A 25854-nucleotide genomic window follows, 5' to 3' on the forward strand; every position below is an offset into this window, starting at 1 on the left:
CATGCACAAAGGGGCTCACTGAAGGTCACACAGACAATCATAAATCTGGCATTTCTTAACTTTTTAATACTTGACTTTACAACCTAAATACCCTTCTTTTAATGTAGTTTTTAGTGTAATTTCCTCTGGCTTTTTAAAGGACAAAGATTAAAAACAAATTTTGATTTTTGCATCTGTATCAACTCCTTGTCATACACCTGTCCAAAATTCAAAATCAAACTCATTGAAAACTGTCAAATTTCAGCTGTTATCATATCTATACCTCTAAAATATAAATAACTCCAAGTACAGACCCAAGCTTGTTCTAAACCTTTTGACAAACTTGGACTAAGTCCTGAATGCTCAACAAAACTTGAAACCAGACAGTTTTTATGTGCTTTCGGCTTTAGTAACTATAGTTTTGCATAGCTTTGATACTTATACTGTCAATTCTTAACTTGAAGTCATTACCATGGACAACAAACTAAATTATCTTTCAGGAGATATATGTACAAACCTTTCTTGCCAAAAATCCAGTGCTTGTGGAGACTGGTAGTGAAGAAAATTGGAGCCTGTGTGATGGACATTAGGAAGTCGCTAATAGCTAGATTGATGATGAACATGTTGGCTGGAGTTCGAAGGCTCTTACTCCTACAGAGAAGAGATCAGAAGGAACATTGCTAAGCGCTGATCTGTGGGTAATTATGCCATTGCTCTTTGCTGTATGCAGTGTTATTGTAGCCATGATGGTCCCAGGATATTAGAGTGGGTGAGGCAATACCTTTTACTGGACCAACTTCTGCTGGTGAGAGAGACAACCTGTTGAGCTTACACAGAGTTCTTCTTCATGAACCAAAGAAGAGCTGTGTGTAGCTCGAAAGCTTGTCTCTCTCACCAACAGAAGTTGGTCCAATAAAATATATTCTCTCACCCACCTTGGCTCTCTATTGCTCTTTGCTGTGAGCACTGGCAGCTTCACAAATATCAAGGTGTAGAATATGTCAAGCTACATCAAACTGGCTTCTGATTTTCCTGAAGAGAGAAGCTAAATGAGACACCATCATTTTAATAGCAAACTCCTTACACTTCTTTGTGCCTTAGTAGAGGATATGGACTGGTTTTGATAACCAGCTCAGAAACAGGAATAGAAGACATTGTTCTCTGAATACTTTGACCCACTGCACCCTGTGTCCATGATTAACAGGAAATTAAAGTTGATGTACTCTATGGATTTTCTAGATCTGGGTCATGCAGAGCTGAGGGGACATTTTCCACTGCTGATGAGATTAACAGCAACTTCCAAATATGGGGATTAAGGAGGCTGACTTTATACCACATGCAGCATTTTATTTTATCTCAACTCCTCTCCATGACAGGCAGTTCACTGCACCAGGCACTGAGTTTGAAGGGACCTATTGCCATACTTATTACATACCCACCTCCATAAATTATTCGCGCGAACATAAAATAGAGTGTCCTGTAGTGTTTTTGTACAAACTTATTTGCTATTGAGAGTTCTTAATATCAGTACTTAATGATTCTGGCTTTTTATTCTGTTTGAAATTGTGACACTTTATCTAATGTCTCTACAGCTGCTTTCCTGAGTTTTCAGTCTCAGACACAATTGGCCAGATAATATGTTGCACCTCCTGAGAGCTGTAGCATAGAAGATGCATTCCAGGAGGATCAGTGTGTAGGGCAAATATTCTGTTTTGCCCCCAGTGTAACTTAGAGCTGTTCCAGGGGCACACATCATTTCAGTCACTCCCCTCCAGCCCCTGGCCATCTTTGTGCATTACAAGGCTGTCTCAAGAGGTTCTGTTTTCCTAGAGAAACTGGCAGATGTTCCCTGGACCAGCCCACAATCACCAATTTTAAAGCACTGTTGCAATTGCAGTTTTAGGGGCAGCAAAATACTCAGTAACTATTTACAGACTGACTCCTTTAGGCAGTTGGTGGTTTGTTATTGCTATGCAACTTCTGATACCGCATCAATGGTGGGTATGTGTAGTATCAGTGCACCCCCAGCTCTGCAGTTCTACTCTAGTCTCCCCACCCGCCTCTACATTTTTAGATAACTCCACGGAGAGACACAGCCAGCCCCACACCTGTCCCCTACCACAGACACGGCTGTTGCTGCCAGATTTCCTGCTGAGCTGCCTCTTCCAGAGTGGGACACACCACAATACTGCTCTAGTCTTCTCCCAGCTGCGGCAGTATTCTTCCCCCACCCTGTGTAGGCTGTATGGTAGCATCTTCCTGGGTGGGCAGGCCAAGTCTCAAACACCACAGAAGGGTCAATATCTGATATAAATGCTCTTGTTCAGCCTAGCTCAGTCGGCAGCGTATCAGTCTCATAATCTGAAGGTCCTGAGTTTTGTCCTCAGAGGACACACACGAGAGGATCACAAAATGGCCCCTTCTGACCTTATAGTCTATGAAACATAACAGAAAATGTTAGATGCGGGGGAGGTCATAGTTCAGGTCAACTGCACCTGTATTCTCTTTCCATGGTCCATCAAGAGCACCCCTAGGCTTATGGCTCCCCAGCCATCTCTTCACTTGGGTGGAGATCTGCATCTCTGTCCCATCTGACCAGGGTGTTCCCAGGCTGAAGTGTTATTCCCATTGGAAGACAGGCTGTCTAAGCAGACGTACTTGCTTTCTCTTCATAGACTAATCACGGTGAATTGCCCACTGTTATAAGTTATCACATAGCTCTCTCTGAGCAAGCACAGTTTGTTCTTCAGAGAAAAGCATTATAGAGAAAACACTAAAAACAATAAAAGAACCTACACGCATGCTAAAAGTTCACCAGAGATCACCCCTTCAACATGGCCTCTGGCAGGAGCAGTCCTTGAAAGCCCTACCCAAAGGTTTTCATGTGGTTTCTACTTCATCACTCACAGTCTTATGGGGCCTTAATAGGCCAAAGTCCTTCCAAACCTTTCCTAAGGATTGGGGCCCTCTATGGACCAGAAGTCCTGTCCATTTGCTGGATCTGAACAAAAAGCCCTGAGTCAGTTTACCACCAGGTTATTTATCCCAACATCCTTTCTTTGTCCACTGGTCTCTAGAATCCAGTCTGAACCTTTGAAGAGACTGTGAATAGGTAACAGGCCTTCAAAGGGCTGATATCCAGAGGAATTACATTAGCATAAACCCTCCACCTAGAGAAGTTACATACAATCTCACAATAACACATAAACAATTGCATTTTAAATACAATGGTTCCCAAATGTATTCAGCTTAATTAAATAAGGTTTAACTTAATTCAATAAGGTTTATCCAGGATATTGCATAACTATCACAGGGAGTTGTAACGAAAATCTGAGAGATTGGTTTGGGATACTTCCACTATCAAAACCACTAGCAGCAAATTATACTTCACCTTTCATTAAGGCCTATTTCATATGCAAGATAAGAAATACAAGGCCATGGATCTGGGTTACTTTGATGCACAGCTCATTAGTTTGCATTAGTACAATCATAATGATAGTGTTCCTGTACCACATTTCCTTAACACAATCCCACCAGTATTAAAGTCTATCCACAGGAATATTTAAGACACACAGAACAAACGAGATGTATATGTACCTGCAGAAAGCATAGATGACCAGGAAGTTACCCAGCGTTCCGGTGATCCCCACCATCAGAATGACAGTTCCAATTGTGTAGTGGGCATGGTCTGGAACATCCAGCGTAGGGAAGGCATGAGGAACCTCTTGCACTGTCATTTCCTACAGAACAAGCAGGAATTCATAAATGAACAGTGGTACTTAACTGAATGTGCTAGCATCTGCTATTCTTCTGGGAGATGAGATGGATAAAGGAGGTTAAAAGCTGGATAAAAACAAACACCTTGGAGTAAACTAATCCCTTTCAAATTACATTTATTTTTATTCCTCTTTTGCAAATAAACATGGCAGGCATGATTGTATCAGCAACATTTGAGTCAAGGGCCATTTTTTTGTTTTTACTACCAGTTTAGTGTTTCAGAGATTGGAAAATCTAAAGGAGCAAACAAAAACAAAACAAAATACATAATAGTTGACAGAAATACACTGGGACTCTATTGCATTTGACCTCAAGGAATGCTGTAAATAACAGCAAGTTTGTTCTTTGTAATTTTCATCCGATGAGAATTTCAATGCCTGTGGTAAAGTTTGATTTCTATTATTTCCTTAAATCATTGGCTAGTTTTCTAATAAATAAATATTACACATCTTTAGTGAAAATGGTAAGTCCAGTCGATAAACACTTGTTTATTCAAGCCTTTAATAGAGTAGAAATCTGGTTTCTCCCATTGACTAACCAGTGCTGAATTACTAATACCCTCATGACCTGATTACCTTGTAGTGTTGAACAACACTGTTCCTTACAGATTAAATTGAGGATTGAAAAAAACAAACAAACATTTTTTTAAACATTTGTGTTCAATACAAGTTCCATTTTTATCATAGCCCCAACTTTGTGACTTAGACAATAACAGCTAAGAGGCATGGTGACCTGATAGCAGTGGAAGATGGAAGGGGAATGATACCCAAAGTGTCACCACCCTGCCCACTTTTGACATGCATACCCTGAGCATGTAACTTTCTATGGTCCTAATGGATCAGCACAATTCAGAAGCATAGGCAAGATACAGTCCTCCCATGCTAGCTAATTTGCAGGAAAATCCCAAATTGTGCTACACGGGGACCGAACCTCTTTCAGACATAAACAAGTCAATGTCTAAATAATAGGAAAGGGTATTTTGCACCTCAACATAGGTGAGGTCAAGGATCTATTCTCCTGCAATAATTCTAATCCTCCCCAAAAGGAATTTAACTCTTGATGCCAGGACAAGCCACCACAGATGCCTATAGCCTTGCCACCAGTTCTCAGTCCAAGATGGTATATCCAGATTGAAAATATTGGCTTCACAGTCCAAGAGATGCACATCACCTGGTCAAAAGAGCTCATAGCCATCATAGGTAATGCTCTTGTGATTCAGAATCAGACCTCTGGCCCCTAGATGAAGGAGCTAAAACTCATCGGTCAGTTAATATCTTTCTGCACCTATTCCACTGCCATTGATCTGCATGTGCCAAAATAGTAGTAGCTCAGACCACACTAATATGATCTCTGGAAAAAGCAAAGAGCAATCCTGTTTCACATGGATTAACAGCTCAGTTCTCTTATCTACAACCAAGCTTTTCCCACTCTGAGATGCAGAACAATAACTTTGGGGTGGTGAGGGTGCTGTCATCACAGCTCATAATTCAAGGGAGTTAGCTGATGCCATCACATGCCATGATTACTGAACTGCAAGAATCAGACTGGTCCAGAATAAAGCCCAGTTGAGATGCTTGCTGACATGCAGCTACCCACTTCTGAGCCCAGCACAGGATGCCTACTATCCAGATCATAGCCTCTCCTGTGACCAGTCAGTAGCTATCTCATGACTTTACTTGCTGATCTTGATCAGCTGGGGATCAGATGGTTTGGGTCAATTATCAGATCCAAGTGGGAAGGAGTCATAAAAGGCTAGGAGAACCCCACTGGGGAAGAGTGTTGCAGGAGGGGGATTCTCTCCTGTGACTAGTCGTGTGGGGATAGGACAGCATGAGGGAGGCATGTGGCCATGTTAAACCCCAGGCAGGTGGCCAGGAAATAGTCTGGAAATAAGGATCTACCTTGTGAAGAGCCAGACTGGTGGGCCTGGGGAACCCTGAGAATCAGTGATCTGTAAGAAAGCATAAAAGAACTAAGCCCTGAAAGGGTGGAAGACCCTTCTATTTTATGGGACCATTGTTTACTTATCAATGCTCCATCTGGGTACAGACAAGGGGCCAGAAGGTGCTGTGAGACAGAAGGGAGTGCTGTGCAGGCTGACCCTGCTGTAAATACAGATGATCCAAGCAAATCCCTGAGGGGAAAGGAAGGAAGGTATGAGCTCCCCACTCCCAGCAGTTATCTGCAGGATTGCCAACAAATTGAGAGGGAAGGGGTGTTCCATTTCCTGTGCAGTACAGGAGCAGGCCAGACTAGTAGAAGCAGCTGGAAAACATGTCTCTAAATTGTCATGTTTAATGTTGTTAAGAGGGATATGGAAGTGCTCAGCTGGAGCATCTCCTACCAAGAATGCAGGAGAAGGGATGGAAAGTAGGGTTCTCAAGAGTGTTGTGTGGTATGGTGAGGGCAGGGATAGCAGTCTTCCCAGAAATGCAGAACAGACAATATGCATCTCCTGGCAAGTGGGGGTGGAGTGGTAGGAAGAGGCCTACTTCCCGCCAGCACTAGCTGCCAGCTAATCCTAACACTCCTTATCTGTTCTAGAACTAACTGATAGCAGCCATCCTAATAAAGGAGGCCTGCCAGTGGATGAGGCAGCTAGGACATGGGGTTGCCACCTCTGAGGCAGAAAACTGCAACTCCCCCGTATCCCTCCCAGGCACCCAACTGACCCTCTCTTCTTCCCCTCTGTGGGACCCACTCCCACACTTGCCTGTGCCCCTCCCCACCCCGGGCTACACTGCATTATGCAGACCCGCGTCCAACCACCCATATCCCAGACTTCCTAGTGCCCACCCACAACCTGACAACTCTAAGTTTGTGCCTGGTGAAGGGGGGGGAAACTTGACTGTCCACCAAACATGACTGTCCAGAGGACAAAAACATAGGCCCATGGGATTGTGGGATACTTTTGGAGTATTCAGAGCATGAATCCCATTGGGCTGCATCTACATTGCAGAGCAATAGGGCTAGAATCCCGGGTCCCAGCTTGATGCAGACTCAACTTTCCACCCTAGCGAGGTCCTGGGACCCTGGGTCTGAGCCCTGGGTTAGAGCAATTTGGGATAGATAGAAGAGGGAGTTAGACTTGAGCCTCATTTCAAACCCTGGGCATACACTGCAGTGTCATACCCTATACTGCAATGTAAGCCCAGACTCAGACTTGACCTAAAACTCCTTCTATCTACACGCAAATCTCTTGCACTTGGATCTAGGGTCACAGGATCTTGTGGGGGCTGAGGGTCCGAGCTTGCATCAAACTGGGACCCAGAGTTTCAGCCCTCTTGCTCTTCAGTGTAGATGCTGCCCCACTGAACTCATGCTCTGGGAGTCCCCCAAAAGTATCCCACAGTCCCATGGACCAATTTCCTTTGGCAATTCTTGGGATAGAGAGGACAATCGACTCTAGGGAAATGGAAACAGCCCTCCTTGGTGTAGTGCAGCAGTTTGGTGAGTCGGCATTTAACCCTTCTGACTGCCAAGGTGCAAATACCTCAGAGACATCTGTGTTTGCAATGGAGACAGAACAGAAGTCTTTTGGAAAGTGCACTGCTTCCTGTTTGTGGGAGCACAGCCAGATTTTGGTAAATCTCTGGTACAAGGCCCTCAAAACAGTGGACTTTAATAAGAGCACCAAGAATGATCATGCATACCAGCAAATAGCGAAGAAGCTGGCAGCACTGAAAATTTACTGGAATGGTGTGACCAGTGCAAGGAGCAGATTAAGCAGCTGAAGATTGTGTACAGGAAAACAAGACCCACACCTCAGGCAACTTGCTGACAGCATGTCCATTTTAGGAGTTTGACTGGGATCTGACTGCATAGAGCCAATGCTGGTGCATGCTAGCCTGCCCATGTGGGATGGTACTCTGCTGGCCCCTGAATCCAGCATGGGGACCAATGAGAGCCAGCAGCAGGTGCAGAGTGAGACCAGCAAAATGACTCTGTTGTTGAAACTAGATCCAGAGGAGCCTTTGATACAGATGCAGCAGCGGCACCTGGTGGGGCTGTACTCAGAGGAGCTGTTTGATGCCCCCCAAAGGACCCAAAGCCAAAGTTATTAGAAGCCCGAGCTAGCAGGGTATCTCTGCTAGTGGCAGATTGTATATCAGTGCCTTGGCTTCCCCCCTGTTACTCCGTGGAGTTCAAAATGGTGACCAGGAAATGCAAACAGTAAACACACCTCGAAAGTGAATTTTTACTGGGAAGGCACAGACTTTTGCTAGGGCATTCCTGTTTCTTAAAAACAGTAACCTTACATTGCCATGTCTGTACCTACGCCGCTCTGTAACCACTCAGCAGTTGACGAACCACATGGAAACAGTGAACTGGGGGAGGGGGCAGTGTGTTCCATTTACAAATCGAGTCCGTTTTAGTTAAATGGAGTCCATAGGTGACAAAATCATTTGATATCCCTTTGTGGATATCTGCAAACTTGTCCTGAAGCAGGAACTCCAGATAGTTCGTCACATTTCAGGGAAGGACTTATTTTCCAGGCCCTCCTTAGTAGCTGACCGATCCACTCTGCCCATAGATGTGCTGTCACTTTACGTTTGAATACTTCAATTGCACACACTGCAGGTTTCCCACCAACCGCTTGGAATAACATCGCCCTTTGCCAACTGGGCCCCACAAGAACTGTTAAGTCCTCCAAAATGTGGAAGGCCTAAAATGATAGAAAAAGCTTTTGTGACATGGCCACTCACTCCGCCCCCCCCCCCCCAACCCCAAGTAGTTCTGCAATTTTTAGGGGGAAAGAAAACAGCTTTGAATTTTTAAACTTACCATTGTCTCTGCACTTATTTCGCTGTGACTAATCAGTCCATGTCCAGGGAGCTTCTGTGGTCTGAAGCATCCCACTCAGAATCTACTAAAGTTCAGTCTTGAAAAGTAACATCTCTGCACTTATTTCGCTGTGACTAATCAGGCCATGTCCAAGGAGCTTCTTTGGTTTAAAGCATCCCTCTCAGAATCTATTAAAGTTCAGTCTTGAAAAGTAACATTTTATGTCCTTGAAGTTTCACAAGGACTTGTTCTGTGCTCCTTCTCTGGGGTATTTAAGGCTATAACCCTCTGTGTCCTGTCCTGTTCCAGGCCCCTCAATCTCTCCTGGCTGCAGCATCTCCACAGCTCACCCACAGTTCAGTGCAAGCTTGTCCCCAGATACCTTCACAGACCATTCCAAGGGAAAGCATTTCCATGATGAATTTATGGTTGAAGTTCTGGACAGGGCCAACATACAGGTCCAGTACCAAAGACAAAGGGAATTACAGCCAGAGGAAAGGCAGGTTGGCTGCACAGTTTGAGGACAGGGTTTCAGCACAGGAACAGGCACTCGCTTCACAGTTCCTGGAACAGGAACAGCGGCTGAGGGAGGGGGACAGAGCTCCTCAGAAAGGATTGCTTGAGTGGCTCATATCACTACTGGCCGCAAGAGCATCAGCTCCTGCTGCATTACCCATATCATGGCCTGAGCCCCTCAGTGGTACTGTGATGCAGACCAGAAACAGCTTGAGTGGCCCATGCAGTTGAGTGCACCCCTCTCCTGCCCAGTGCCAGGTTCATGGGGAAAGGAGAATGTAGGAGACAGTCAACAGTAGGGAGGTTTCTGTATTGTACATGGCTTCATTGTTTGCACTTGTCCATGGCACTTTTTTCTTTAAGGTTCTCTTGTTTCTGGTATTTTGGTGTGGTAATGGCAGCTGGCCTGCCTGGCAATGGTTAAATGTTGTTTCCTGTCACAGGATGAAAGCACATCTTCTTCGAAAGATGCATCCTCCATGTTGTTGGCTACATTAACTGGAAGCGTGCAGACCAAAATGACTCCTTGGCAGGGTGTGCTGGTGGTCTATTCAAACCTCCTGTAATGTGCAGGGAGGACAGAAAAGTTTTCCTATGGTGCACCACAGTCAAAGGGCTAGAGTGACCACATTTTGGGAGAACACTAGGGCATCTGGGATATGGTTGATTTGACTCAGGTATATGTGCTGTAGTGTGGATACCAGAGCCCTGGGTTCAAGCCTGGGCTAGACAATTCTTAACCTAGGGATTACAATCAGTGTAGATGGTCCAGCCCTGGGTCCCCTTAACCCTGGTCTTACATTACAGTGTAGACATATGCTATGGGACCTGTGGGCTGTAGTTGAAGCAGCTGCCGGCATCCCTCTATGTGCATGCAGCTATGATTGCCAGTTGCAATGTGCTGGGAGGAGGGGTTCACTTGAAACTTACAAGTAATTTGAAAATACCTGAGTCCGGCAACTCAGGAGAAAAACTGTCCAGGCTGGTTAAAAAGAGGTCAGGTGGCAACCTTAATTGGAGTTGGGCCGAGGCCAACCCCTCCTGACTTTACCTCACAGTCTCCCCCTCTAGTTTCCTTCTATAACATGGCACTCATTGCTATGGTGGTACCCTTTTGTGTCAGTGGCATCCCAATTATTTTGAACGTTATGCAAATAGTGGCTACCTTCTATTCTCAATTAGCCCTCTGAGGTTGGCTGTGTCAGCTAGCGTTAATGGGGATACTTTGAATTTAGACTGGTGTAAGTGATAGCCAAACCTGGCCACAGGAGTGGCTGTGGAATTTTAATTGTGATTATCACTGCTTGCTTACAGAGGACCTACCTGCAGCTAGACCAGTCAGTAAGCCACATTCCTTGGTGTTTCTACATTAATGGGATTTAAACATATGGCAAGCTGTCTGAGGCATGGTTGTGGCAGATTATCTGTAGGGGAAAATATTAATATTACATTAAGGTTGACCATTTAATTTCATAAGAGTTGAGAAATTCACAGTTTAGGTTTCTACAGCAAGTATGACTCAGCCACATAGCATAGAAATATAAATGGGGATTTTGCGTGAGTAGAGATTGCATAATTTGGCCCTCAGACAGTACAGTACAGTAACACAAAATACTGTATCAATAATAGGGGTCTGCGTTCAAATTACTTTAAAGGAGAAAATAAATCTCCTTTTCTAACACAGTAAAACTGAGATTGGAACATTTTTAATTGTTATAATACACAGACCTGATTAAGGTTTTCTATATGAAAAACCAGTTCTCTATTTTTTCTGTGGTTTTTGCCTGTATTTGTCTTTTTACACAGACCTTGGTCATGATAATAGAAGTACAACAACTGAAGGAACTTGTCATGGTTAAAAAGAACAAATTGCAAAAATGCCTTTGATTTGAATTAAAATAATAAATAACTACAAGCCAGGATTAAGTACAAAAACGATCATATACAATGAATAAGTAAAGTCCAATTAGAGAGGAAGGCTATTTAAAGGAAAATACAAGTTTGGAAACAAATCATCTAGGAAGGAAATCACTCAGGACCAAAAGTAAATGTCAAGGCTTAATAACAAGTATATGTATAATAAATGGCAAAAGAAAAATTTTTGGTAGAGAGGTATTAAAGATGGGCCAAAGTCACAAAATGTGGATCTACATTACAATCTGAATTTTCCCAATGTTTGGGACTCAGATCCTATAATCTAATTTTTGCCATTCTTTAGGAGGATAATGCCTACTTTTAAAACATTTTTCATTTCATATTTTTTCCTGAAAAGTAAGGGCCTTATCAAAAGAAAGTGGAAAGACTTTAATTGACTTAAAAGGCATTGGATCAGGTCCTAAGCGCTCAAAACTGGGTTAGCATACATAGCTCTCATTGACATCAGTAGGGGAACAAAATGTTTGCATCACTGAGTAGAATCTGGCTCTAGATTTTCTAAATAGAATTATAGGTCAAAAGAAGCCGCGGGGGAGGGAGGAGGAGGAGGAGGGAGAGAAACTGCTTAAGGAAATCAGGTCAGCTGGACAATCAAGAAGTAAGACAATTCATATTGCTTTTCTCTATTGTTTCCACAGCACACGGGCCTTGTTTAGTCTCTGTTCCCCATTGTCATCTGAAGGTATTAGTACTTAAAAAAGAATGCAGTAACCATTGTTGTGGTCCTTGTCAAGGCAAGGTTACAGGTACCTTACCCGTTGATTGCATAACTCTGTGGGAGCATTTAGATTGAGTTTCTATATAGCACTGTTCCCTTATGTATTCTTCTATGGAGCACTCCTTCACTATACAGGTTATAGAGGAGGCAAGAAAAACAACAAAGCATACCACATATTTTACCCTTTAAAACAGACACTGCTGTTTTTGTTTCATATAACGTGGCTCAGGATATCAAGTGTTTTATGGAGAAACTAAAACTGTGAGCTGAAAGGTTAAGGGCTTCCTGCAGGTGAAGAATGTCCCTCAGCTTTCCTTGAGCCAACCAAGAGCGAAGGGAATAAAGACACTTGCATCTGAGGCTTTTTACCACTGGGTGCCAGTATACACACAGGTTTCAGAGTAACAGCCGTGTTCGTCTGTATTCGCAAAAAGAAAAGGAGTACTTGTGGCACCTTAGAGACTAACAAATTTATTTGAGCATAAGCTTTCGTGAGCTACAGCTCCTTTTCTCCTTTACTCCTTTTCTTTTTGAGTATACATACAGGCTCATTGTGCTGAGGATGTGTTAGCATGGTACTAAATCTGCAGAAACAATTCACTGGGAAAAAGCAGGCTTCCTTCGTATTGTATTAGACAATTAAATGTTACACATCTCTCAGTAACACAAATATTGACATTGTGAAAATCATTGAGGAAATAGATTGCAGGGAGCCCACTCCATTACAGGGGCTATACCAACGCAAGGGCCATAGAATCAAATCATCTAGGTGTGGACTGCATTTGAGGGATATGTGTGAATGTGAAGGTTAGTTTTACAGTAATACCCAAGCATATATGAAAACCTGGATAATAACACAGCAATTTGTTCAAGGTTTTCAGCTCTGGCAGTCATACCACATTTGGTTTGGAGGCTTAGTTAGTTATTGTTTGCTTGCTATGGAATATAGAAAATGCCATACCAGATCAGGCCAAAGACTACTGTCCTACCTCTGGCAGTGGCCAGTACCATAAGTTTTAGAGAAAGGTGTAAGTTATAGAAGTAGTTTTCTTCTCACCCTAGGCAGTTTAACATTTGGTTTATACTTTGAAGCTGGAAGGCTGTTTTATCTCTTGTATATGATAACCCTAAAGGAAGATACTTTTATTATCCGTATAAATGTGTAATCCTTTTCTAAATCTCATTATGCTCTGTGCCTCAATAGAGTCTTGTGGCAGGGAATTCCAGTTTCATCATGTTAGCATACCTTTCTTTCCAGCAGTTTTAAGTGTGTCATTGTGGAAGCACTAGAAGAAAGGGACAAGTCTGGGTTTTCTGATGTGAATGCATATCACACATTCCTTGGACACTTAACTCCTAGCGACATCCATGGAAGTTTGGAGTGTGACAAGAGTGCAGGATCAAGCCTATACTACCTAAAACATAGAGTGAATATATTTGTAATTGCAGTGAAGGCTCGTGTTTGGATGGTACTCTGCAGAAGACAAGGAGTAGAAACAGGGAGAACAGTATTTTTTTTCTGAGGGGTGAACTTAATACTTGCCAATGTCCTCTAACACAACATCTAAAACAGAAGTGAATATATTTTTAGTTAATATGCAGTAAGCTTTTCTGAGGCTTGGGTTACTTTTGGGGGTTGGGAGAAAAGGAAGTGTTTGATAGCCAGACAAGTTTGTCCAAATCTCACTCCTCTAGACCTGACACTGGAGGTCAAAAAGATATAGACCCTTATTGTTCTGTATGAAATATCAGTGGCCCTAAAGGGTTATAATTAAGGCAGAATTCCTCTAGGAACCTTTGAGGAATGAATGCAATAGCTGGTTGACTACCCCGAAAAGGGGGCAATGTCTACACCCCTCTGTGCCTGGCCAGATCCGCTGGCTAGTGCTGGGGAAGAAGAGGGGCAAACTTCAGGCAGCCAGGGTATCTACCACTCATGAAGGATGCTAGGAAGGGAGAGGACCTGCACTCTTCAATGGGATCCTGTCCAGTCCCTGTACATGGGTACAAGGTGTGAGAGAAGAGGATGGGAGGAGCCTTACCTGCAGAAGACCAGGCACAACTGTGCCCTAAGTGAGTTCCCCCATGTCACAGTGAGTGTCTTTGGCAGAACCAGTATTAGTCCCAGATGCCTGTTCCCTGCTCTAACCACTAGTCTGCACTGCATTTACATGTATTTTTCTAATAAGATGGACTCTTAAGCAGTTATTTTAAAGTGAGCTTTTAAAAGTTCAGTTCACCTTTGAATAAATTAATTTAATTGCACGAATGAAAGAACACATACCCTTTTAAAGTCTGACTCTTCCCGCTGGCATTTCCTTCTCTGTGACACAGAAGGAAAAGTGTAGTGAATAAATTGCAAACTATTTTCAGAAGAGAGAGTTCTATTTTTCCAGCTCAGTAAACCAAAAAAAATCATACATTTAACAAGTCTTATCCTGGAGACTTTAGTTATTAAAAAGTCCCACTGAAGTTGGGAATGAGGTCTGCAGCAACAGACATATATATGAAACTGTTTGTTCATAAATTTATTTTCTATGTGTAAAGAAATGATTTTCTACTTTTCACACTTTCCTAATAGTAGTGATATGATGCAAGATCTAATTTTCACTTACAGGGAAACTGAATCTTCAGGACATTGTCCTGGGACTTGAATGTATTTCAGTATCCCTCTCTGCATACACGTGTTAAGCCTTGTTATGTGCACATGGCTTTATTTGAGAAGTATATCTCTTTTTAAAAAATGACAGCATGATTTTGTATGCAAGTGACCTGGTTTGGTCCACAGTGTTTAGAATTATACAGAGCATTTGAAAAGGCTTTGTGAAGTAAACAGAGCAGGATCAGGGCATTTTGCAAGTACTCCTCTCAGAGATACTAGAGGACTTTGGCATTCAATTTAGTATGTATAACAAGATAAAACAAGAAAAGAAAAAAACAAACAGGAACTAAGATCTTACTGCCCTCCTGATATAAATTAGCTTCAAACTGAATTCACAAGTTCAGAGAAATGCCCATTTTTAACAGAGTATATAGCCTGGCTCCAAGAATACCTCAGATTTTGGTAATAAGTTTCAATCACATAACTGGCACTTCTTCTTGCTCCAAATTTGGGTGCTGATACTAACGGAGACAGGGGAATTCCCTGTGCAGTTTAGGGTGGTTTAGTCATCCAGATTTATTACAAGTTATGATTTTATACTGGAGCAAATTATACATCCCAGAAAAATAAACAAAGCAGAAATTCTGAACGTCGGCTATGGGTTCTGCCATCGCAATAGGCCCCATATGTCTGATAAAACATGTTACTCCTCACACCTCCTTGATCTGTTTTCAGAGCTTGCTTTCATAGGCATTTTCTTTGTGGTTAGGAGCAGAAGCAAAGAAAGTAATCCTACTGCAATTATGGTTTCAGCAGGGTGACGTCAACTTCTAAGCCCCAATGTCTAGTGGGCAGTGAGGCTCTCTGCTGTATGATTTTTGTCCTGTTGTGCAACTAGTGTTGCATCTCAGATTCCTTTCTAAATCCTGAAAAAGATATGCAGTCGCTCTAGCATTCTGTTAAGCAGAACTGTGTATAAGTTAAAAACTGTTAGAAATTTTAACGATAAAAGAACTTAATATAAGCAAAGTGGTTTGATTTCTAAAGGTCTTTCAGCAGAGAAAGTCTGAAGTTTTTTGGGAAATCATGATCTCAGTCAAGCACTTTTTCCTTTTCCACTTGTTTTCTCTCATTTCTCTTCACCCTCCGTGCTGTGGTCTGCTATCCTCTTTCATATTATCCATCTAATTTAGCTTGTAAGCTCCTTGGCGCAGAGAAGTTACCTATTTACTGGCCTCTAAAACATTGTGCATATCAGTTTTGTTACAGAAAAAAGTAATAATCAAACTTTGTTCTTCCTATACAATTACATCAATAAGAAAATATTTTCTGCTCTATTAAATATTGGACTAAACCAAAACACCTAATTCAGTACCCCCCCTTCCCTCAGGTGTTTGTAACCTGAACACAAATTATGCAAACAGCTCCTGTTTTATACTGGGCCAAACCAAGTATGAGTGCTCACAAAATCTATGACTGAATTTTGCAGCTTGAACCCATTTCTATTAATGTTTTTTAAATGGTCCAGATACTTGTTGCTACTGAAGAAAATGTTGTACTCTGCTGCTTTAAACAGCAAACAAAGAGAACTTCCATTCCTACTAGTGTTTGCAGACACATTTTCAAAATATGAGCAACCAGAATGATGCACTGATGAAGAGCTTTTTACTTTTTTTTTATTTCGTTTTTGGTTGCTGTAGGACTTTTAGAAAACCTGAGGAAATTCTCATTTTATTAATTTCCTCAAATGAATAAACCTCAGTGAAATCTCAGTGCAACAGATTCTCCTCACCCTCAAGCTTTTTAAAAAAGCAGTTTCCTTCTATTTAGAATTTAACAATTGTAAAAAAAAAAGGCTCTGGTAGAACTTATCATGGAAGTACATGGAAAAACTCCAACCAGACTTCATTACAGGTGACCGAAAATAGCAGCTCTTGTAATTCAGGTACACCCTTTCTTTGTACCAACAGCCTACTATAGAACTGTCCTGGGTTTGGTGGTTGTGTTTAAACTGCTGAGCCAATCATTTCACATTCAGGAGTGGACTATGTTTGATAGTTTTACAATATACTGTATATACTTTAACATTAAACACTCCACTTCATCATCTGCTCATGTAACCCTGCTGACAATAACGTTAAAATCGTTACAAGAATCTCAAAAAATGACATTTCCTAAGTTTCCTTTTATGTTGTTTGTTAGAGCATTGCTACCTTTAAATGTGAGCAGGCAACACACACCTTAGATGTCCGTGTCCCTTAATGGCAACTTTTACCAGCAGAACTATTTGCTATAGCTTTTATCCACAGAAAAACTATTTAGTGCCACACTTACTGTTGGGGCTACAGGAGGCAGGTCCACCAGTTTGTAGGCATTAGCTTCTGTATCATTCCAGACACCCTTGAGGGACTCCACAGTACTGGTGCAGTTGGGGTTCTGAGGGGGGCAAAAGATGCCCCTTCGAATGGATTGAATATTCATCGGATGAAATAAAAGCAATTTCCAAAAGCGACAGATGTCACAAAAAAGCTCTGCTCTGAATTTTAAACATTTAACCCCAGTTTCCCTTAGTACTGAGCAGGATGTCAGCTTTTCTACTCTGGAACTATGTGAAATGTAGGATTTCTCAGTAGAGCCTCAGATTGCTTCTTTTCCCTCTCCAGCTTAGCAAAAAGCAGCACCAGCAGCTTCCATTTAAATATAAAAGCCTGCAGGGTCTGCACATGCCCAGTTAGGCCCTTGCCCCATTCAAATTAAGGCTTCTGTTTCATTACATTATAAAATTGGTGTCCACTTAAAAACAATGTTATCTTCTTGTTTCTGACAGATTTAAATCTGCATTATAATAGCAACACATTACCCTAATATGACTAGAAAAAGAGAAGCAGGGGGAAGGTTGATTTTACTAGCTGACTTGAATAATAGTCGTCTTACATTTCTTCACTGTGCTGGTGAATTAATTTTCATCCTCTGCAATTAAGGAACATGCAAACATACAATTATGCCAGAAATGTAAGGAATCAAATTAACTCAGATGCAAAACTATTTGTGTATAGCTATAGGTTACGATTAGCGGTCAGTCTGCGTTTAAAAACGAACAGGAAAAATACATGCTAAAACTAATTAAAGTCACACTAAGCTCAACTTCCTTTTCTACCTCTCAGTTTTAAAATCATTTACGGAGAAAGTGAAAAATAACCACACATTTCAGAAATTGTGTGTTATCCTGTGAAGTTTTTGGCAGAAAGAACATGCAGGGCATAATTCTCATTTATACTAAGGCCCCCTTACAGCACTGTGGCAGTGTCAAAAGTGTGTAATTGGACTGTATCCCCACTATAAGGCCCCTTTTACACTACCAGAATGATGGAAAGGGGCCTTAGTGTAAATGAGAATCAGGCCCATGTAGTGGAGGTTTTTCTTAGTTCATACTGGCTGGCTGAATCTCAGTGTCATAGTTCTTAGGCCTTTCAGCCACTCAGTGCTGCTGAGTGACCCTAATGGGGGCTGTTAGCTTCAGTGCAATTAGTAATGAAAGTCGATGGCATGGGATGTTTCTGAAAGCCTTCATCAAAAGATATTTTTAAGGTAACATTGAATATTGCATTCCCAGGGGCCCACTCTGAGATTCCAGTTCTCACACAGCTTTTCTTGAGTTACTACCAACAGTACCTAATCTGAATCGGGGCACAAAGGTGCATGTTTCAGCAATTGCTCTCTCTGCAATGTTACTCCATGCAACCCACTTCTCTATCCCCAATGCATGCACTCACATCACCAGTCCTGCACACTCAGCTTTTTCCAATGACCATATAAGGAAGATGCTATTCAGCATCAGTGACACTCTGTACCTCGGAGGAACACCCTATACCCCCATGTTCATCTTTATAAAATGATTGTGTGGTAGTCATGCAAAGTTTGTCATGTTGGGTGTCTCCAGAAGGCTCATGATGCACTGAGCATGGTTGTTATAGTGATATTATAGTAACTGTTACAGTAATGTTATAGGTTATAATTTCATGTATGTAGTTATGAGGCTGAAAATATATCCTCATGGTTTAAAATAAGCACAGGCAAAAACTCTCCAAGAGCAGAGAGGCCGTTCACACCTCATCAGGGCAGGTATGGGACAAACCCACCCCAGCCTCACAGGAACAAAAGACGCTGGCCTAGGCAGCAACAAAAGAATCCGTTAGGCTCTCGAGGGAGTCCCTCCTCTTCCTTTGGTCAGTTGGGAACTGAGATGAGGTAATCCTCACCTGACTCTGAAGGGGGGAGGGCAAAGCCAAGAGGGAAGAAAGGACATGATAAAAGGGAGAGACATTTACCATGCCCTCTCTTTCCCACCTATACGTACAGACACCACACCAAGCGACTGAAGTGCTGATCAAAGGGGAGAGCCTGGCTGAAGAGCAAACAGCCAGCCTGTGGTGAGACGCAACTAAGTTTGTAAGGGCACTGAAAGTGTTAAGATCACCTTAGAATGCATTTTGCTTTTATTTCATTTGACCAAATCTGACTTGTTATGTTTTGACTTATAATCACTTAAAATCTATCTTTATAGTTAATAAATCTGTTTGTTTACTCTAGCTGATGCAGTGCGTTTGGTTTGAAGCATGACAGAGTCTTCCCTTGGGATAACAAGCCTGGTAGTCAATTTCTTTGTTAAACTGACAAACTCATATAAGCTTGCAGCATCCAGCAGGCATAACTGGACACTGCAAGATGGAGTTTCCTAGGGTTCTGTCCAGGACCGGAGATATTGTCCAGTGTCATTCAGTTGCAAGCAGCTTACATGCCAGAGGCTGTGCGTGAACAGCCCAGGAGTGGGGGTTCTCACAGCAGAGCAGGATAAAGCTGGCTCCCAGAGTCAAGGATTGGAGTGACCAAGCAGATCACTGGTCCAGATAACACCAGAGGGGAACGTCACAGCATCCCAACCTGAAGGAGAGCTCTCTTAGGCTGAGAGTCACCAAGTCCCCCAAGGGAATTACAACATGTATCTCCAGCACATTTTGTCCTTTGTTGAGTGAAAAGAGACTCTTATAGGGAGAAAACAAATGTTGGTGCAGGTGGTGGGGTGACATGAAAGGAAAACAGAAGTGTGGAAGTATAACATTGTATAAGGGGACATGCTGGATACATTGTATATGAGAGGGCATGCCAAAACATGTTACAAAGTATCTGAGGGAGCACACGTAGGGACAGTTAGCTTTTGAATGGAGAAGCAATTAAGATAGAGCCAGCATGTCTAAGAAGCAGGCATCAGAATGGAAGGTGTGAAGGGCAATTAGTTAAGTTAACTAGAAGCTGTTAAAGGAGATTGTTAAGGGTGGCAGGTAATTGAAGAAACGTGACTAGTCTCAGGGATCTCGAAGGGTGGTGACTAAAATCTTTTTCTTCTTTTGTCTGTAACTTCTCTGTAACTTGTTCTCCAAAAAACTGTATAAATTAAAAGACACAAGCCCCACTCGGGGGGGCTCACTTCTAAATGTATTAGCAGAGCAGCTTTGCTAATAAAACAGAGTGGTCTGATAAATTGTGAGTCTGAGTCAAACTTTGACAATTTGGAGGTCCCAGCGAGATGGCAAGTGGCTTCACTGAGGCTGTGTGATCCCTGACTGCCTTGCAGGACGATCGTGGCAGCCGGCGCCTGGACACTTAGTCCAAGCGATCCTCCACAAGACAGAAAGGTACACAGCAGCAGCGCAGTCTACGCCATTGAACTTGTTGGTTCCCACTCTGTTCGGGTAGGGGTCTTTGGATCCAGCTTCTGGAATCAGACGTCTCCGGTAATTATTATTTTTGTGCTTTAACCGGTTTGAGGACTGTCTTGTCTTTGTGTCTATCCGTCTTCCCCGTGGTGTGTGTGTGAATCTGGGAGCCATCTCTGGCCGGAGACTGGCTGACCAAGGGGTCCCCATCCCCACGGTCTGAATAAGTGAAATCTGCACAGCTGCAGCCGCACCACGCCTTGGGTATAACCCCTGGTGTGAAAGCAAGGGCAGTTGAGGCAGTAGCCTGTGGGCTCCTTTCTGTGTGTTGCACCAGGTACCGCTCTGCTGAGCCCGAATTGCCTTCTTGTGTGAGTGCTGTGTGAAGTCCTCCTGGATGGGTAATCAGACGTCTAAGGTAGAACAGTTCCCTAAGGGAACTCCAGCTTATTTTATGTATTTTAGGAGGGGTCTGGACTCTTGTCGGTTTCTTGAAAGATGGTCCAAATTAGCTCTAGAGAACCCCAAATTACAGTGGCCACTGTTAGGTTCTTGGGACAAGGATCGAGTGGACGCTTTAAAAAGCAAACTTGTCCTCCCAAAAACCAAATTGGAGAGAGGAGAAGTAGACTGCTTCATGCAGTGGTGGAAAGAGGCAAATCGTAGATGGACTGAGTCAAAACTCACCTCTCTTAAAAATTCTATCAAAAAACTAACAGTTCAATTGGATGCAGTCTCTCCCACCACTAATCCGAGCGCTCCCCTTTGCCCAGTCCTGTGCAATGATCCGGATCAAACCCGACCCCCACCATACTCCTGCGCAAATAAGAAATCAGAAAAGGAAAAATCTTCAGTGACTACAGATAATGAAAGTGAAGAAGATACCCTCATTGGCCTCGCAGCTCTGCAAAATATTATGAAGAAGAAATCCAAAGCAGACTGCAAAGATTCGCTTGACATCTCTTCTTGGAAAAGAGAACCTGATGGGAGGTTAATGAGAGACTCTGATCAAACTGTTGTGGCACCGTTACGAGTCCTTAAAATGGGAGAAAGTGAGTCCATATGGGATTATAAGCCCTGGACTCGTACGGAACTTTTATCTATAGTTAAAAGTTTTCCCAAACCACAGGAAAACTCTGTCAAATTTGCTGAGGAGTTTCTGTTAATCTGTGAAACCTATGAACCCTCTGAGACAGATCTCCTCCAACTGTGTAAATTGTTAGCTCCTGCCAGTTATTATGAAAAATGGTTGGCTGCAGCAGATTGGCCAGCTGAGGCACGCCACTCAACCATAAAAAGTACTGGCCCAGATTCGGCATACAGAGACCGGTGTATGGCTCTTTGGAAGCGCCTGCATCAAGACATTCCCAAAGTGTGGTCTCCTAAAACAAACTGGACAGCAATACGTTGCTGTAAGCAAGGGCAAGGAGAAAGCCCAGGCGACTATAGGTCCCGGCTAACTGATATTTTCCTACAACATTCAGGAATACAAGAGCCCGATGTAAATGGGCAGGGGGCCTTGGCACATGCATTTGTTGATGGTCTTCTCCCTGCCACAGGCAGCATGTTAAAACGAATAAGTGTGGGATGGGAGACTGAAACCATGGACAAATTGCTGGCAGTTCAGAGCATTGCCACTGCACTTTAAAAGGAAAGGAGTCCTTCCAAAAGTTAATGGCTCTGCAGATACAGCATTATTCAGGACTAAGCAGACCACACTGGGTACAGGGACGAGGTTGCGGAAGGGGGCGGGGGGCTGGATTAACTGGGGTTTGTAACTACTGTAAACAGCCTGGACACTGGAAAAAAGAGTGTCCAAGACGACCTAATAATTGTAGGGGAAATCAAGTGAACCCCCCGCTGGTTCCTCCAGCTGATCCCCAACCCTATTTTTCACCCCAACAATGACGGGATGCTGGGGAACCTCACAAAGTTTTAGCTCCCTTATTACCTCTGTCCCCTACTGGAGAATGTGTCCTGACTGTAAATGATCTCTGTCTCCCTTTCCTTGTTGATACTGGAGCTTCTCTTTCTACAATCCGCACCACTGACTTGCCTGAGGTTCCCCGATCTGGAAAATCTGTGTCTGCTGTTGGCATTACAGGGATCCCTACCTCTTTTCCCCTCTCAAAACCTTTGTCTGTTCAGGTCTGTCCCCTTTCTGAGGAGCATGCATTCCTCCTCTCTGATTCCACCCCTGCAAACCTTCTGGGACGGGACTTGCTATGCAAACTTGGCTGTTCTATTTACTGCTCCCCAGATGGTGTCTATCTGCAAATCCCTCAGTCTTCCTTATGTGATTCTGTAGCCTCCCTGCTGTCTGAAACTTCCCTCTCCACTCTGGTCCCTTGCTGTCCCGTAACTCCGTCCCTAGAGCACCTAATCTCTCAGGTTCCTTCCTCCCTATGGCCATCTCACCCATCTGAAGTGGGCCAATTAAATACTGACCCAGTTCGGATTACTGTAGACAATTCCAAACCTCTGTCTCGCCTGTCTCAGTATCCTTTGAATCCTGAGGCAGAGGCTGGGATTGCTCCAGTTATATCTGCATTAAAAGAACAAGGAATTATTGTCCCTTGTTCCAGCCCCTGTAACACCCCTATCCTCCAAGTTCAAAAGGCTGATGGCAAATCGTGGCAATTTGTTCAAGACCTTCGAGCTATTAACCGTATTGTCATACCTTCTTTTCCAGTGGTTCCTAACCCTGCTACAATATTAGCGTCTATTCCTCCAAATGCAACCCACTTTACTGTTGTAGATTTGTGCTCCGCTTTCTTCTCTGTCCCAGTTCACTCTGAATCCCAGTATCTCTTTGCCTTCTCCTACAAGGGTCAGCAATATACATGGACTACCTTTCCCCAGGGGTATACAGAGAGTCCATCCTATTTTTCTCAAGCCCTAGCCAGGGGTCTCGCTGATCTGGTTTTCCCATCAGCATCCACACTGATCCAATATGTGGACGACTTACTCCTGTGCTCCCCCTCTCTGTCTGCCTCAGAAACTGATTCACTAACACTTCTCACAGCTTTAGCAAACAAGGGTCATAAGGCTTCTCGCACAAAATTGCAACTCTGCCAAACCTCTGTCACATACCTAGGCTTCCTTCTCTCCCAGGGCTCCCGTACACTCTATCCGGCCCGGGTACAAGCCATCCTTAGCTTTCCCCAGCCTTGCTCTCCACGCCAGGTCAGAAAATTCTTAGGCATGACAGGGTTCTGTAGGCAATGGATTCCCCAATATGCTTCTCTGGCTAAACCACTCCAAGAACTCACTCGATCCTCTGTACCTAACCCCATGCCATGGCCACTTGAAGCAAATGCTGCTTTCATCTCCCTTAAGCAGAATTTAGCCTCTGCCCCTGCCTTAGGGTTACCTAACTATGACAAGCTTTTTACCCTTTTCTGTCACAAACAATCTACTTGTGCCCTCGGGGTTCTTACTCAGGAGCACGGTGACAGAAATCGCCCGGTGGCTTATTTTTCTGCAACCTTGGATCCTGTAGCCCAGGGTTTACCCCCTACGCGCTGTAGCTGCTGCAGCGCGCCTGGTCGAGATGTCTGAGTCCCTTGTCCTCCGCTCTCCTCTCACTCTCATGGTTCCCCATTCTGTGGAAACTCTCCTTCTGCAACGCAACACTGCTCACCTCTCCTCTGCTCGCCTCACTAGGTATGAACTTTTGCTGCTTTCAGCCTCACATATCACTATTAAGCGCTGCTCCCGGTTAAACCCTGCTACCCTCCTTCCTTTACCTCGTGATGGTGAACCCCATGACTGCCTTGCAACTGTCTCCGCTATCACTGTCCTGCGCCCCGACCTTTCAGATGTACCTCTCCCTAACTCTGACCTGGTATTATTCACTGATGGGTCCTGTTATAGAAATGACCAAGGCCACCTTCTTGCAGGGTACGCTGTGGTCTCTCTCTCTGAGACCATAGAAGCTGCGCCCTTACCCTCTGTGACCTCTGCCCAGGTGGCTGAACTGATTGCCCTAACCCGTGCCTGCTTTCTAGCCGAGGGGCTCTCTGCCACTATTTTTACTGATTCTCGGTATGCCTTTGGGGTTGTGCATGACTTTGGCACCCTCTGGCAGGCTCGAGGTTTTCTTACCTCTACTGGTACCCCTATCAAGAATGGCCCCTATATTGCCGCCCTGCTGTATGCAGTTTTACTACCGTCTGCCTTGGCAATTGTTAAGTGTACTGGCCACTCAGTGGCAGACACCGAGGTGGCAAAAGGTAATGCACTTGCTGATGCTGCTGCAAAACATGCCGCCACTATAAAACCTTCACCAGAAGCGTTTCTTGGTCCCCTCTCTGTCTCTGTAACGCCATCATCCCTGTCTCATCTCGCTCAGCTCCAGGATTCTGCCCCAGAAACAGAGAAAGACTCCTGGAGTGCTTTGGGTTGCTCTTTGCATTCTGATTCCCTTTGGCGATCGCCCACCAGTACCTTTGTAGCCCCCCTCTCACTCTACCCGTCTCTAGCCGCCCTGCTACTTGGTGTTTCGCATGTCGGCAAGGAGGGGATGGTCTCTGCTATGAGTAAGGCGGGGTGGTGGGCTCCCCATTTCAGCTCCTTTGCAACCCGCCACTGTGCCGCTTGTGTTACTTGTCAAAGCCTCAATGTAGGCAAATCTGTAAAAGTAACACAAGGGTTCCGGGGTTTGCCTCAAGCACCTTTCCTACACTGGCAACTTGATTTTGTACAAATGCCAAAGTGTCAGAAATATGAATTCATTTTAGTTACAATATGTCTGTTTTCAGGTTGGATTGAAGCCTTTCCCTGTCGCAAAGCTGATTCATTGTCCGTTGCAAAATGTCTGTTAAACCACATTATCCCTACCAAGGGAATTCCTGCCACTTTGTCTAGTGACCGGGGAACACATTTTACTGGAAAAATTGTTCAACATCTGAACCAGGTATTACATGTCACCCACCTGTTGCACTGCCCTTACCATCCACAGAGTGCAGGGGCAGTTGAAAGGCGAAATGGTGTGCTTAAAAATAAGCTGGCAAAAATCTGTAGTTCCACAGGGTTAAACTGGCCAGCTGCTTTACCACTGGCCCTTATGGAAATTCGGTCATCCCCATCCCAGAGACACAAATTGAGTCCATTTGAAATCATCATGGGACGCCCTATGCGAACAATGGCTACTATTACCCCAGCCCCAGACCTAAACCTAACTCACAGCATGCTCCTCCAGTACTGCAAAGGGTTAATGCAAGCTGTGAGCTCCTTCCATTCGCAGGTGTGAGCAGCTTGGCCGACGGAACCCACCTCTGCTGCCTGTCACACTCTTGAGCCTGGTGATTGGGTCTACCTGCGGCACCACCTTCAGAAGCACTCCTTGGAACCCCGGTGGAAGGGTCCATACCAAGTACTGCTCACCACCCAGACAGCAGTGAAATTATCCGGCATCGCTGCATGGATCCACGCCTCCCAGTGTAAGCCAGCGCCACCTCAAGGGGACCAAGCACCTCTGCAAGACCACGCAGAACCAGCTTCAACCCCAGAAGACAAAGAGGAACAGCCTGCAATACCTTACAATCTGCGCTCTCGTAAGGGTTGCCAGAAGCAGAGGGTAAGCAGACAGCAGGACCCAACAAACAAGAAGCAGTAGTGAGCCTAGCGCCTGCTGCCTGGTGGACGTAAAACCGTGACTGCGGTTCCCTCGAAAGGGGTTGTCGGAACCAGAAAGGGTCCTGCTTCCAACATGTGTCCTTTGAGAAGCTTAATCCTCAGCTACTGTGTCCTGAGGGTCTGGGGAATCCAGAGTGACAGTGACAATTCTTTCATCCAACAACAGGTGCAGATAGCCCAGATCCTGA

The 25854-nt window shown here is 44.0% G+C and overlaps 1 protein-coding gene and 1 long non-coding RNA gene across 2 annotated transcripts in view; one reads left to right on the forward strand and one right to left on the reverse strand.

Annotated features, from left to right (window-relative positions):
* OPN4 (opsin 4) overlaps positions 1 to 16793 on the reverse strand; it is a gene marked incomplete at both ends in the record, with an annotated part of 36395 nt that extends 19602 nt beyond the window's left edge. Inside the window, 3 exons of the mRNA XM_084635323.1 lie at positions 497 to 630; positions 3577 to 3719; positions 16647 to 16793. Coding sequence (XP_084491449.1) covers positions 497 to 630; positions 3577 to 3719; positions 16647 to 16793 — 424 coding nt within the window. The remainder of the gene's footprint in view (positions 1 to 496; positions 631 to 3576; positions 3720 to 16646) is intronic.
* The window catches only part of LOC311524277, an 82313-nt gene that overhangs the window by 28965 nt on the left and 27494 nt on the right, over positions 1 to 25854 (forward strand). The gene's annotated exons all lie outside the window — the stretch shown is intronic.

Source organism: Lepidochelys olivacea, assembly GCF_965140295.1.
Source record: "Lepidochelys olivacea isolate rLepOli2 genome assembly, chromosome: 7".
Taxonomy (NCBI): domain Eukaryota; kingdom Metazoa; phylum Chordata; order Testudines; family Cheloniidae; genus Lepidochelys; species Lepidochelys olivacea.